Source organism: Orycteropus afer, unplaced genomic scaffold, assembly GCF_000298275.1.
Source record: "Orycteropus afer afer isolate SDZICR_OR568_19922 unplaced genomic scaffold, OryAfe1.0 scaffold00003, whole genome shotgun sequence".
Lineage (NCBI taxonomy): Eukaryota > Metazoa > Chordata > Mammalia > Tubulidentata > Orycteropodidae > Orycteropus > Orycteropus afer.
This window is the reverse complement of record NW_006921590.1, coordinates 24,204,451-24,217,959: the sequence shown is the minus strand read 5'-3', so window position 1 is coordinate 24,217,959 and position 13,509 is coordinate 24,204,451. Positions and strand designations below refer to the sequence as shown.

Here is a 13,509-nt window from a genome sequence, read left to right as displayed (position 1 = left end):
TAAAAAAAAAAAGAGTAAAAATTCATACATAGCAATAGCCTCTGTTAATCCAATATACATTCATGGGTATAGTCTCATTCGTTTTCCCACTCCTGTTCAGTTTTCATGTCTATCTATATATCCACTCATTGATTATTGTTATTACTGCTATTGCCAGATTGTGTGTGTACTAGTATTTACCTCTGTTGACTTTGACTCTTGTGCTTTTCCCAGTGTTCCTTTGCCTTCATCATTTAGTGCAACTAGGGGTATTTTAGGTAATTATTTAGTGATGTCACATGCTAACTCAATAAAACATAACACTTACATTGGGAAAAAATTTGAAATACAAAAACAGAAACAACTTTATGTGCCAAGTTGTTTATCCAGCAGTTGTTTATAATAGATTGAACTCTGAAACAATTAGAAGACCCCATAGTATGAAGGAAATGTAATAAAATTATAGTAGGAACACTTATTGTAACAATTTGTTAGAAAAGTCTGCAATGATTAAAAACTATGTTTATGGGAAAGTTCCAAAGCAGAAAAAGTTTGTGCTATGATGTTATTTCTCTTAGGGCGCTCTGGTGGCATAGAGCCTAAGGCATTTGACTGCTAACCAGAAGGCTGGCAGTTCAAACCCACCAGCCACTCCTCAGAAGAAAAGTTGGGCAAAGTATGCTAAATTGCTTGAGAGAATGATTTATCCTAAATGTGGGAAAAGGAAAAATGATGATTGCTAAAACCTTTTTCTAATAAGTTCATGGGACTTTAAGGAGTCCCTGAGTGATACAAAAGATTAAGTGCTCTACTGCTAGCCAGAATGTGGCAGTTTGAATCCACCTCGAGGTATCTGACGATCTACTCTGAAAGGTCACAGCCTTGAAAACCCTGTGGAGCAGGTTCTACTCTGACACACACAAGGTCACCACGAGTTGGAATCAGCTCAATGACAACTAACAACATGGGACCCTCAACAGATTTTGTCAAAGAGATTAAGGCTGTCATCACACTAGGAAAGTTCAGTAAACTGGTGGATTCCTTGTTATTAGAATTATTGATGATTTTTTCCTATTAATCTTTTAGTTTTCTGCATCCTCAAATTTCTGTAGTGTTACATTTATAATGGGAAGTATTAAAATAAAATCAGTTGTATATAAATTATTGTCATGGATTGAATTTTACCCCCCGCAAAATGTGTCAATTGGCTGGGTCATGATTCTCAGTGTTAGGTGGTTAGTCTCCATTTTGTGACCTGATGTAATTATCCTATGCATTGTAAACCTTAGCCTCTATGATGTTAATGAGGCAGGATTAGAGGCAGATATATTAACTAGGCAGGACACAATCTATAGGCTTAATTTGTACCTCGGGTCAATCCCTTTGGAGATAGGAAAGAGATTAAACAAGCAAGCAGAGATCTGAGGGACCTCACTACCACGAAGAAAGAAGAGCTAGGAGTATAATGCATCCTTTGGATCCAGGATCCCTATAGTGACAGCTTCCTAAACCCAGAGGAGGATTGATGCCAAGACATATGAAGATCTCCAAGGAATGCTGGGCCCATAGACATTGAAAGTAGACACGGACCTTCCCCTAAAGCTGACAGAGAGAAAGCCTTCTCCTACAGCTGACGCCCTGAATGTGGACTTCTAGGATCCTAAACTGTGAGGGAATAAACTTCTGTTTGTTAACGCCATCCACTTATGGTACTTCTGTTGTAGCAGTGCTAGAGAACTGAGACCATTAGAGATGAAACACTTTCACTATGAGTCTAGAGATCATAAAAATTCTTCCTTAAGATGTTTGTCATTTTCTCATTTCAAAACTAAAAATTATTTTGCAGCCAGAATAGAAAATATTTTGGCAGATGTTGGAATCATTGAGTAAAAGACTGTTAGGAAATAGGAAATTTATAGTCTCAGAGTATCATTCCCCAGATTACTTATTCATTAAAGAGAGGGGGAAAATATGTTCACTGTGGAGAAATCTAATGAATGCTACCCTAATCAAATGATCAAACTTAATGTCCCCAATAATGAGACAGATGGACATACAAGCATACCTTGTTTTATTACACTTTGCTTTCTTGTGCTTCTCAAATATTACATTTTTTACAAATAGAACTTTTGTGGGAGCTCTGTGTCAAGCAAGTCTAGTGGTGCCATTTTTCCAAAAGCACATCTCCATTTCATGTCCCCGTGTCACATTTTGATAATGCTTACAATATTTCATCCTTGCACACTTAATAGACTATACTGTAAGAGACTAGCATAGTGTAAGTATAACTTTATATGCACTGGAAAGCCAACAGTTCCATGTGACTCACTTTTTATGATATTTATGATATTTGTTTTATTGCAGTGCTCTGAAACCGAACCTGCAATATCTTCATGGTATGCCTGTAGTGTGTCTCCTGGTGACTGAGAAGGACACAGAATTACTTAATCTCCTGTCAAAAATGCTTAGCTTGGATCTAATCATGAGGAAACCATCAGACAAATCCTAATTGAGAGATGTTTAGCAAAACAACTGGTCTGGAATGTCTATGGCATGTAAACAAACAAATAACTAGGGAAGTTTCATGATTACAGGATACTAAAGAGACAAGACAACTATATGCAACATATAATCCTTGATTGGATCCTGGAACAACAATAAAAAATAGCCACAAAGGACACTGTTAGGGCAAGTGGGGGAAAATAAATAAGGACTTTAGAGTAGATAATATTGTATCAGTATTCAATTTCTTGAGTGTGTTTATATAAGAGAATGTCTTTGTTTTTAAAAGATTCTTTTTAAATCTTTTACTTTTTACTTTGAGGCAAAGTCCCATGATGTTTTCAGTTAATCCTCAAATGGTTCAGCAAAACATATAAATGTATATACTCTTTGCCATTGAGTCAATTCTAGCTTATGGCGACCCCATGTGTTACAGAGTAGAACTGCTCCATAGGGTTTTCTTGGCTGTAATCTTAATGGAAGCAGATCACCAGCCTTTCCTCGGTGGTGCCATTGGGTAAGTTCAAACTGTCAACCTTTAGGCTAGTAGTTGAGCGCAAACCTTTTGCAATACCCAGAGACCTATGCATATGTACGTTGTTGTTGTTGTTTTTATGTGCCCTCGAGTCGGACCTGACTCATAGCGACCCCTCCTTGGATTTCCGAGGCAGTATCACTACGGAAGTAGATTGCCCACCTTCCTTCCGAGAAGTGCCTGGTGGGTTTGAACTGCCAGCCTTCTGGTTAGCAGTCAAATGCCTTAGGCACTACACTACCAGAGCTCCTATGTATATGTATAGTTAAATTGTTAGTTATAGTTATATACATGTATAAAGAGTTTAAAAGAGAACGTATCTAAATGGTAGCAACTGCTGTTCATTGTACTGTTCTTGCAACTCTAACAATTTAACTGAATAATTGAAATTTTTCAAACTGAAAAGTTGGGGTAAACATAAATACAGGTACAGCATAAAATATTTTGACAATTCAGAGAATGATGTTAAAGAAAAGAAATGCATAATTCCTGGCTAGAGTTAATCACAATATTTTGGAGACAACCAGAATTAATATTTCAGGATAAATAGCTATAGATATAGATATAATCTATAAATTTGAACTCATATTGAATATAATGTTTTATAACCTGTTTTTTTTTTTCAGTTAATATTGTGTCATGGATGCTTTCCACATCATAAAGCACTACATTTTCATGGGCTGATAATATCCCATTGTGTGAACATTCCATTGTTTATATAAATAATGCCTTATTATTGGACATTTAGCTTTTCCAATTTTTTACTGTTTTAAAAATCACTGCAATGACCATCTGTGGAGCTACATCTTTGTTTGAATGGAAAAGGTTGGGTCAAAGAGCAAACACAACTTTAGATGTGGTGGACAAATTTTGTGGCCTATACAACAGCCCCTCCTCTTTCTTTTTTGCTAAGAAAATCTCAATTTTGTTTGCAATAACAGCATGCCCAGCTCTGAAGGAAAAATTATGACAGGTCTAAGCAAATCATGGCAATCCCATTTCTTTTTGTCAGATATTTGCTTTCTCTGGCTCTCTTAAATTGAGGCAAGGGCAGGTAGGGAGCACAGGACTCAATTTTGACCAATGAGCTAAAAAGAACATACTACTATACTCTAAGAGAAAGCCCTTTTTCTTCTGGCATTTTATATAAGGGTGAAGACAAAATGCGCAGAGCTGCCAAAGGCCAAAAGCCAACACACTGAGGATGGCAGAGGGGAAGAAAAGGGATTGGACCCTAGATGATATCACTGAGCCTTGATGACATCACAGAGCTGCCATACCCAACCTGGGATCACCTATTCCAGATTTATCAAGTATGTCTATTACCTACATACTGCTAGTCAGGTTCTTCTGATACTTGTATAGGAAAAGAAAAAAAAAAAGTAACAAATAGAATTGACATGTTGTTGTTATGTGCCGTCAAGTCAGACCTGATTCATAGTGACCCCTCCTTGGGTTTCCAAGGCGGTATCCTACAGAAGTAGACTGCCCATCCTTCCTTCCGAGGAGTGACTGGTGGGTTTGAACCACCAGCCTTCTGGTTAGCAGTCAAATTCCTTAGGCACTACACTACCAGTGCAATAATTCCACTCTTAAATATATACCCAAAAGAATTGAAAACAGAGATTCAGGCACTTGTACACCAATGGTCATGGTACCATTATTCACGAGAGCTAAAAGCTGGAAACAACCCAAGTGTCCATCAACAGATGAATGTGGTATACCCATAAAATGGAGCATTATTCAGCCTCAAAGAGAAATGAAGTCTGATACGACGTAAATGAAGTCTGATACGACGTAAATGATCCTTAAAAATATGCTGAGTGAAATAAACCAGACACAAAAGGATAAATATTACATGATTCCTCTTATATGAAATACCTGTAAGAGGTAAATTCACAGAAACAGAAAGTAGGTCATTGGTTACCAGGAGCTGGAGGGAAGGGGTAATGAGGAGATGCTGCTTAATGGGTACAGAGTTTCCATTTGGGGTGATTAAAAGTGCTAGAGATAGATAGAGTGGGGATGGTTGCACAGCATTGGGAATGTAATTAATGCACCAAAATCTACACTTAAAGGTGGTTAAAAAGACCATTTTATGTTACAGTGTATGTGTTTTCCCACAATAAAAATTAAAAATATAATTAAAAAGAATATACAAACACAAAAACAAAACCAGTAGCCCTTAACTGATACATTGTCTGATTGCCTTCCAAAACAATTCACTGTGTAAAAAGCAGGACTAATTTCTCACTCCTACCACAACAAAACCACAAAACTAAACCCAGTGCCATCCAGTCGATTCTGACTCATAGGAGCTTATGGGGCAGAGTAGAATTAAGTATATAATAAAAAGATTTTTGGCTTGTTTTGACAGATTGCTTCATCAGGGCAAAATCTAGGAAATAGAATGAGGAAACACAGGGAAGAATTGGAAAAAGTGATGTTACTATGTGGGGATTGCAATGAATGTCACAAAACAAAATGTGTATGACCTATTGAATGGAAAACCAATTTGCTCTGTAAACTTTCACTCAAATCACAATAGAAAGGTAAAAAAGAAAAATTGCAACACTAAATCTGGTCTTGGTTTAGCTCAGCACAATCTCAACAGAAGACTGCCCCCTAGAGGACTATCTTCTAATAACACTCAACAAACTACAATTTCAGCATCAGAGCTGCAGCCTTGTGTAACTTAGGAGTCACTTTTGTTATTCACGTGTATGCAACAGATATTTCATTAGCACCCTTCTTTGAGCCTAGTATGGCAGAAGGATCTATGGCAAATACAAATGTAATGAGACATGGCACTACCGCAGGGGCTTACAATTTTTATTTCTGCCCACAAGTCAGGGATCTGATGTTCATGGATAACCCTTGATTAAGGTCAACTGTGAGCATGAGGCTCTCCCTGTGGCTGTAAAGCTGTGGTGGACACAGCACCAGACAGTTTGTCTCGAGGTCTGTGTTTCATCCCAGCTTTGACTATTCCTAGCAGTAAAACCTTGAGCAAACCACAGAACCAGAGTTCAGTTTGTACATGGATTGTGACCTTTATTCTCATGGCAACCACTAATTCCTGGGAACTGAGAGATAGTTTGTCTAATCTTTCCATTTAAGGATGAGGAAACTGGGGCCCAGATGAGTTACGGTTTGATGCCTTGCTATTCCTTCAGCTTAATCTAGAGTAGCTGATTGAGCGGCTATTCACAGGGCTCTCTGATCTATACTCACTAGAGGGAAACTTCTCAGTGGGACTTGGCTTCAATAACTGTAATTAATAACAAGCTGGTGACTGTTCTCTCATATTACCTCACAATAATGATCTTGCTACAAACTAGATTTTTCTCAGGACCTGGAAACACATAAAATGGATGGTAACTAGCACAATCTAGGGAAGGGAACCTGTGTCCTAAGTTTTTGTCAAAGAAAAAAAAGACTCACTGCCATCCAGTCGATTCGACTCATAGCGACCTCTCCTTGGGTTTTCGAGGTGGTATCTCTAAGGAAGTAGATTGCCCAGTGTTCCTTCCGAGGAGTGGCTGGCTGGTAGGCTTGAACTGCCAGCCTTGTGGTTAGCAGTCAGATGCCTTAGGCACTACACCATCAGAGATCAGGATGCAAAATTGAAGTTCAAAGCAAAGAGAGGTTCCTCTACAGTTGTAGAAGAGCTTTGGTGGCATAATGAGTAAGGCATTCCTTCCGCAGGAGGAAGATGAGGCAATCTCCTTCCGTAAAGATTTATAGCATTGGAAACCCAATAGGGGTCACTGTGAGTCAGAATCGACTTGATGGCAGTGGGCTTTGGGGAATACAGTTGTAAATATTTTGCTATGCAGACCTCCTCCCTGGAAATTAGGAATGTTGAGATGTGAGAGCTGAGGCAATTGTATTATTTTAGTCATTTTTCAAAGTCATGCTTAGGGCATAAAAATCTAAAAATGACTTCTAACAAGTTAGCATCTGTCCAGTTAACAAGCCTTTTTCCATTCGTGATACCTTCTGTCATGCTTCCAGGCTTTAGAATAGACAAGGATTTCATCTTAGAAAATGGGAAGTACCTGATTCACATCAGTCATCATTGGCTCTGATGGAAAGCAAGCCAACAATGTAAAGACCTTGAGCATCCTTTAAATCAATATATCATCAGAAAATTGGAGAATATTTAAACTAGAAAAAGATCTTGGGCTTTTTTTGGGTCTAATGCTTTTATTTTGGAGACCAGGAAGCCAACAGCAAAAGAAGTAAAGTAACTTGTTTGTAGTCATTTCCACCCACTAATATTACTAGCATTGTGAGAAGGGAGATTTGTACAGAAAACAAATTATGAAACAAGGATGCAAGGAGCAGGATACAAGTGAGGATTAACCTTCATACCACCTGTCTCTATGGCCAATGGAGTCCAACAGATTTGATCCTAGGCTTTCTTTGCTGATCCAACCAGGATGCCAAGTCTTCTGCACCAGGAGACACCTGTTCCGTGAGTACCAGTACCCCCCAAGCAAACAGAAACCATCTTACCTGATGCCCACGCCTTCCCTTTTCTCCCTTAGGGCCCTGGATATAACTATCACTTCCAGGATCTCCCTAAGAAAATAAAAGTTTGGTTACCTCAAATAAATGGCAAAGAAAGGAAAATAAATACAGAAAGGGGGATTTTTATAAGAAAGGAAAACCTAAGTAGACCTTTCCGTTTCAAGGACTGCTTATTGTTCTTGTTAGGTGCTGACCAGCAGGCTCTGACTCATAGCCACCCTAGGCACAACAGAATGAAACACTGCACAGTCCTGCACCAGCCTCACAATCCTTACAATACCCAAGCCCATGACAGCAGCCACTATGTCAATCAATCTCATTGAGGGTCTTCCTCTTTTCCACTGATCCCCTCCACTTTACCAAGCATGATATCTTTCTCCAGGAAATGGTCCCTTCTGACCACATGACTAAAGTAGGTGAGAAGAAATCTGGCCATTCTCACCTCCAAGGAGCATCCTGGCTGCACTTCTTACGGGATAGATTTGCTCGTTCTCCTGGCAGTCCATTGTACTTTCAGCATTCTTTGCCAACACCACAACTCAAAAGTATCAACTCTTCTTCGGTCTTCCTTATTTGTTATCCATCTTTCACATGCATATGAGGCAATTGAAAATAACATGGCATGGGTTAGGTGCACGTTAGTCTTCAAAGAGATATCTTTGCTCTTCGGCACTTTAAAGAGATCTTTTGCAGCAGATTTGCCCAGTGCAATATGTCATCTAATTTCTCAACTGCTCCTTCCATTGGTATTGATTGTGCAACCAAGTAATATGAAATCTTTGACAACTTCAATCTTTTCTCCATTTATCATGATGCTGCTTATTGGACCAGTTGTGAGGATTTTCGTTTTCTTCATGTTGAGGTACAATCCATACTGCAAACTGTATAGTCTTTAATCTTCATCAGTAAGTGCTTCAAGTCATCTTCACTTTCAGCAAGCAAGGTTGTGTTGTCTGCATATCTCAGGTTGTTAATTAGTCTTCTTCCAATCCTGATGCCATGATCTTCTTCTTATAGTCCACCTTCTCGGATTATTTGCTCAACATCAGATTGAAAAAGTATGGTGAAAAGAATAATCCTGACGCACTCCCTTCCTGATTTTAAACCATGCAGCGTTGCCTTGTTCTGTTCAAATGGCAGCCTCTTGGTCTATGTACAAGTTCCTCACGGGCACAATGAAGTGTTCAGGAATTCCCATTCTTCCCAATGTTATCCATAATTTGTTATGATCCACACAGTTGAATGCTTTTACATACTCAATAAAACACAAGTAAACATCTTTCTGGTATTCTTTGCTTTCAGCCAGGATCCATCTGACATCAACAATGATATTCTTTGTTCCATGACCTCTTCTGAATCCAGCTTGCATTTCTGGAAGTTCTCTGTCAATATACTGCTGCAACCATTTTTTAATTATCTTCAGCAAATTTTACTTGTGCTGTGATATTAATGATATTGTTCGATAATTTCCACATTTCTTTGATCAACTTTCTTTACAATGAGTTCAAATATAGATTTTTTTCCAGTCAGTTGGCCAGGTAGCTGTCTTCCAAATTTCTTGGCATAGACTAATAAGTGGCTCCAGTGTAGCATCCATTTGTTGAAACATCTCACTGGGTATTCTTTCAATTCCTGGAGCCTTGTTCTTTGTCACTTCCTTCAGTGCAGCTTCAACTTCTTCCTTCAATACCATTGATTCTTGATATATGCCACCTCCTGAAACAGATGAACATTGATCAGTTCTTTTTGGTACAGTGACTCTATGTATTCCTTCCATCCTCTTTTGATGTTTCCTGCATCATTCAATATTTTGCCTGTGGAATCTTTCAGTATTGCAACTTGAAGCTTGAATTTTTTGTTCATTTCTTTCCTTTTGGTTTTCTAACTCCAGGTCTTTGCATATTTCATTATAGTAATTGACTTTGTCTTCTCGAAATGCTCTTTGAAATCTTCTGTTCAGCTCTTTTATTTCATTATTTCTTTCATTCACTTTAGCTACTCCGTTCAAGAGCAAGTTGCAGAGTCTCTTCAGACATCTATTTTGGTCTTTTCTTCCTTTCGTGTCTTTTAATGGCCTTTTGCTTTCTTCATGGATGATGTTCTTGCGTCATCCCACAATTTGTCTGTTTTTCGGTCATTTGTGTTCAATGTGTCAAATCTATTCTTCAACTGGTCTCTAAATTCAGCTGGGATATAATCAAGGTCATATTTTGGCTCTCATGGACTTGTTTTAATCATCTTCAGCTTCAACTTGAACTTCTACATGAGCAATTGATGGTCTCTTCCACAGTCAGCTCCTGGCCTTGTTTTGCCTCTTTCCACAGATGCAGTTGATCTGATTCCTGTGTATTCTTTCTGGTGAGGTCCACATGTATAGCCACCATTTATGTTGTTCAAAAAAGGTATTTGCAATAAGTTTTTGGTCTTGCAAAATTCTATCATGCAATCTCTGCTGTCATTTCTATCACCAAAGCCATATTTTCCAACTACTGGTTATTCTTCTTTGGTTCCAACTTTGGCATTCCAGTCACCAGTGATAAGTAACACATCCTGATTGCATGTTTGGTCAATTTCAGACTGCCAAAACCAAAAACTCACTGCCATGGAGTCGGATCCAACTCATAGCAACCCCTCCTTGAGTTTCTGAGGTGGTATCACTATGGAAGTAGATTGCCCAATCTCCCTTCTGAGACGTAGTTGATTGGTTTGAACCTCCAGCCTTCTGGTTAGTAGTCAAATGCCTTAGGCTCTATGCCACCAGAGTTCCCTGCTCTTTGGCTTTGGTGGTTGGTGCATAAATTTGAATAATAGTTGTAGTAACTGGTCTCCCTCATAGGCATATGGATAGTATCCTCTCACTGACAGCATTGTACTTCAGGATAGATCTTGACACCTTTTTTTTTTGTGACAATGAATGCCACACCATTTTTCTTCAATTTGTCATTCCCAGCATAGTAGATCATATGGTTGTCTGATTCAGAATGGCCAAAACCTGTCCCTTTCAGCTCACTAATGCCGAGGATATCAATCTTTCTGCATTCCATTTCATTTTTGACAACTTCCAATTTTCCTGGATTCATACTTCGTACATTCCATGTTCCAATTATTAATGGATGTTTGCTGCTGTTTCTTCCCATTTTGAGTTGTGCCATATCAGCAAATGGAGGTCCTGAAAGCTTTCCTCCATCCACGTCATTAAGCTCAACTCTACTTTGAGGAAGTAGCTCTTCCCCAATTGCATTTTTGAGTGCTTTCCAAACTGAGGGGCTCATCTTCCAGCTCTATATGAGGCAGTGTTTCAGAGCTACTCATAAAGTTTTCCAATAATATATCAGATAGTGTTTCATTGCTATTCACAAGGTTTTCACTGGCCAGTTTTTTGAGAAGTGAATGGTCCTTTCCTTCTTCCAAGTCTTCCTTAGTCTGGAAGCTCACCACTGGGTGACCCTGCTGGTATCTGACATACCAGTGCCATAGCCTCCAGCCTCATAGCAACTTGCAAGCCACCATAGTAGGACAACCTACTGACAAGTGGTGGGCGGGACTGTTAGTGATGTCAAATACCCAACGCAATTAAAATTCCAATCTCTTTAAGAACCTATATTCTTGGAAAAAGAAATGGACAGCAGTTCTAATTGTCTTCATGAACTACTTTGCTATGAGATAAAATAAAAAGAGGGGGAGGGATGGTGCATGGCTACTACTACTGAACATTTTGATCAATAATCCAATAGACAGATCTTGATCCAAAGGAGGAAAAGAATGTAGAACATAATTTCAAATTCTTATTGGAAACCAGACTTACTGTTTATACTTAGGCTGGGAGAACCCCCTTTAAGGATTGAACTGAAACTATCGCACATAGTTATCTTTAAACTAAACAACTTACCTCATTTAAAAAAGAATATTTGCCTTGAACATTATGCTCTTTTAAAGAATTACTTATATGAGATTAAATGCACAACAGTAAATCTAAAACACAGAGGAGAACCTTTAGGGACAGGTAGTCTAAGTTAGCAATGATTAAAGAATACAGGCAGAAATAGGGAGAATGATGACACGATATGAAGTATATAACCACTGTCAATGACTTGTACAAGTACAAATTATTGAAGGAGTTTATGCTTTGTTGTATATATTTTCATGTATATATACATATATACATATATATATATATATATATATATATATATATATACACACATATATATATACATATACATACATATATATATATATACCTGGATTCCCTATAAAATAGGTTTTCCTCTCAAATCTCTTTTTGGTGTAATACTAAGATAAGCTGAACAGTTGCCTCACTAGTAAATAACTAGTTGTTCATTGTCTTTGTGTCAAGCAAACAGATCATGCGTCCCTAAAGTGAAAGGAGCAGAAAGCTTTCAGCCATCACTCACAGGATCTCCCTTTACACCTTGCATTCCATGTTCTCCAAGTTGTCCTGGGGGTCCTGTCAAGCCCTTAATCACAAAGAAAAAATATGTCACTTTTTTTCTTTTTTATCACCTATTGTCTAAAAGAAAGAGAACATTAAGAGGGAAAATGAGAATCAAATTAAAGAACAGCTTAATCCTTGAATTTTAAAGGATTTGCTGACAAAAGTAAGGTTGAGATAAAGAAGAGAACATACAGTTATTGAGAATCTGCTATATGCTTGGCCTTGGGTGTGTCTTACATCATTAAATCCTCACAGCACAGAAGTGAATCCCACTGGCCTATGAGGAGTCTGAGGCTGGAGGAGGAGGACTCAGATCTCTCTGCCATCAAATCCCTTGATCTTTGCACTCTTCCCTGATGATCCCACAAAGAAACAAATGTGAGAAAAAGAATGAGGCTTTCTCTACCACAGACATCAGCAATAGTAACTGAAGTAGTGAGTTAGATCTCATGAAAAGGAAAGAAAGGAGAAAAAAAAAAAAAATGCTTGCAGAACTCCTGACTACTGCTGACAGGAAAACAGTTAAAGGGATTTGCTATAAGATGACAGCATGATAAGTAAATGGATTCTTCTCTGAAAGCCTGCAATAAATGGTGACATCACTATGTAGTGGTTCCCACAGAGCCACAGAGTAGGGGGCAAGCTCCTCCCCAGGTACCTTCCTCGACGATATGCCTGGTACTGGTGGAGATGATACCACAATCTGAGAACAGTGAACTGGGGCTCCTCTTTGTATCTGGACTTTAGACACACAAGGATTGGAATGTTCTCTAAGTTCCAAAAGAAGCCATCTCTTAACCTTACTTGAGATTCTTTTTATGTTTTCTCTGGTCTAATCTGATAGTAAAAGGAAGCTTTGTTGTTGTTAGGTGCCATCAAGTCATTTCCGACTCATAGCGACCCCATGCACAGCAGAACGAAACACTGCCTGATCCTGCACCAGCTCCACGATTCCTGCTATACCTGAGCCCATCATCGCAGCCACTGTACCAATCCATCTCGTTGAAGGCCTCCCCCTCTTTCGTCAACCCTCCACCCTACCAAGCATGACATCCTTCTCCAAGGAATGGTCCTTTCTGACAATATGACCAAAACTAGGTGAGATGCAGTCTGGCCATTCTCGCTTCCAAGGAGCATTTCAAGTGCACTTCCTCCAGGACAGATCTGTTAGTTCTTTGAGCAGTCCATGCTACTTTCAGCGTTCTTCTCCAGCACCACAACTCAAAAGCATCAACTCTTTTTCAGTGTTCCTTATTCATTGTCCAGCTTTCACATGCATAACGAGGATATCGGAAATATCATGGCTTCTTTCAGGCGCACCATAGTCCTCAAGGAGACATCCTTGCTCCTCCTCAGCACTTGAAACAGTTCCTTTGCGGTTGACTTTCCCAATGCTACACGTCATCTAATGTCCTGACTGTTGCTTCCGTTGGCATCGATTGTAGAACCAAGCAACGTGAATTCTTTGACAACCTCAATCTTCTCTCCATTTATTGTGATG

General features: G+C 38.9%; 1 protein-coding gene across 1 annotated transcript in view; it reads right to left on the bottom strand.

Moving 5' to 3' along the window:
* LOC103194057 (collagen alpha-4(VI) chain-like) overlaps positions 1-13,509 on the bottom strand; it is a 169,974-nt gene that overhangs the window by 89,765 nt on the left and 66,700 nt on the right. The window contains exons 17-18 of the mRNA XM_042780329.1: positions 11,968-12,030; positions 7,538-7,603 (exon numbers count right to left, since the gene is read on the bottom strand). Of these exons, the coding sequence (XP_042636263.1) occupies positions 7,538-7,603; positions 11,968-12,030 (129 nt within the window). The remainder of the gene's footprint in view (positions 1-7,537; positions 7,604-11,967; positions 12,031-13,509) is intronic.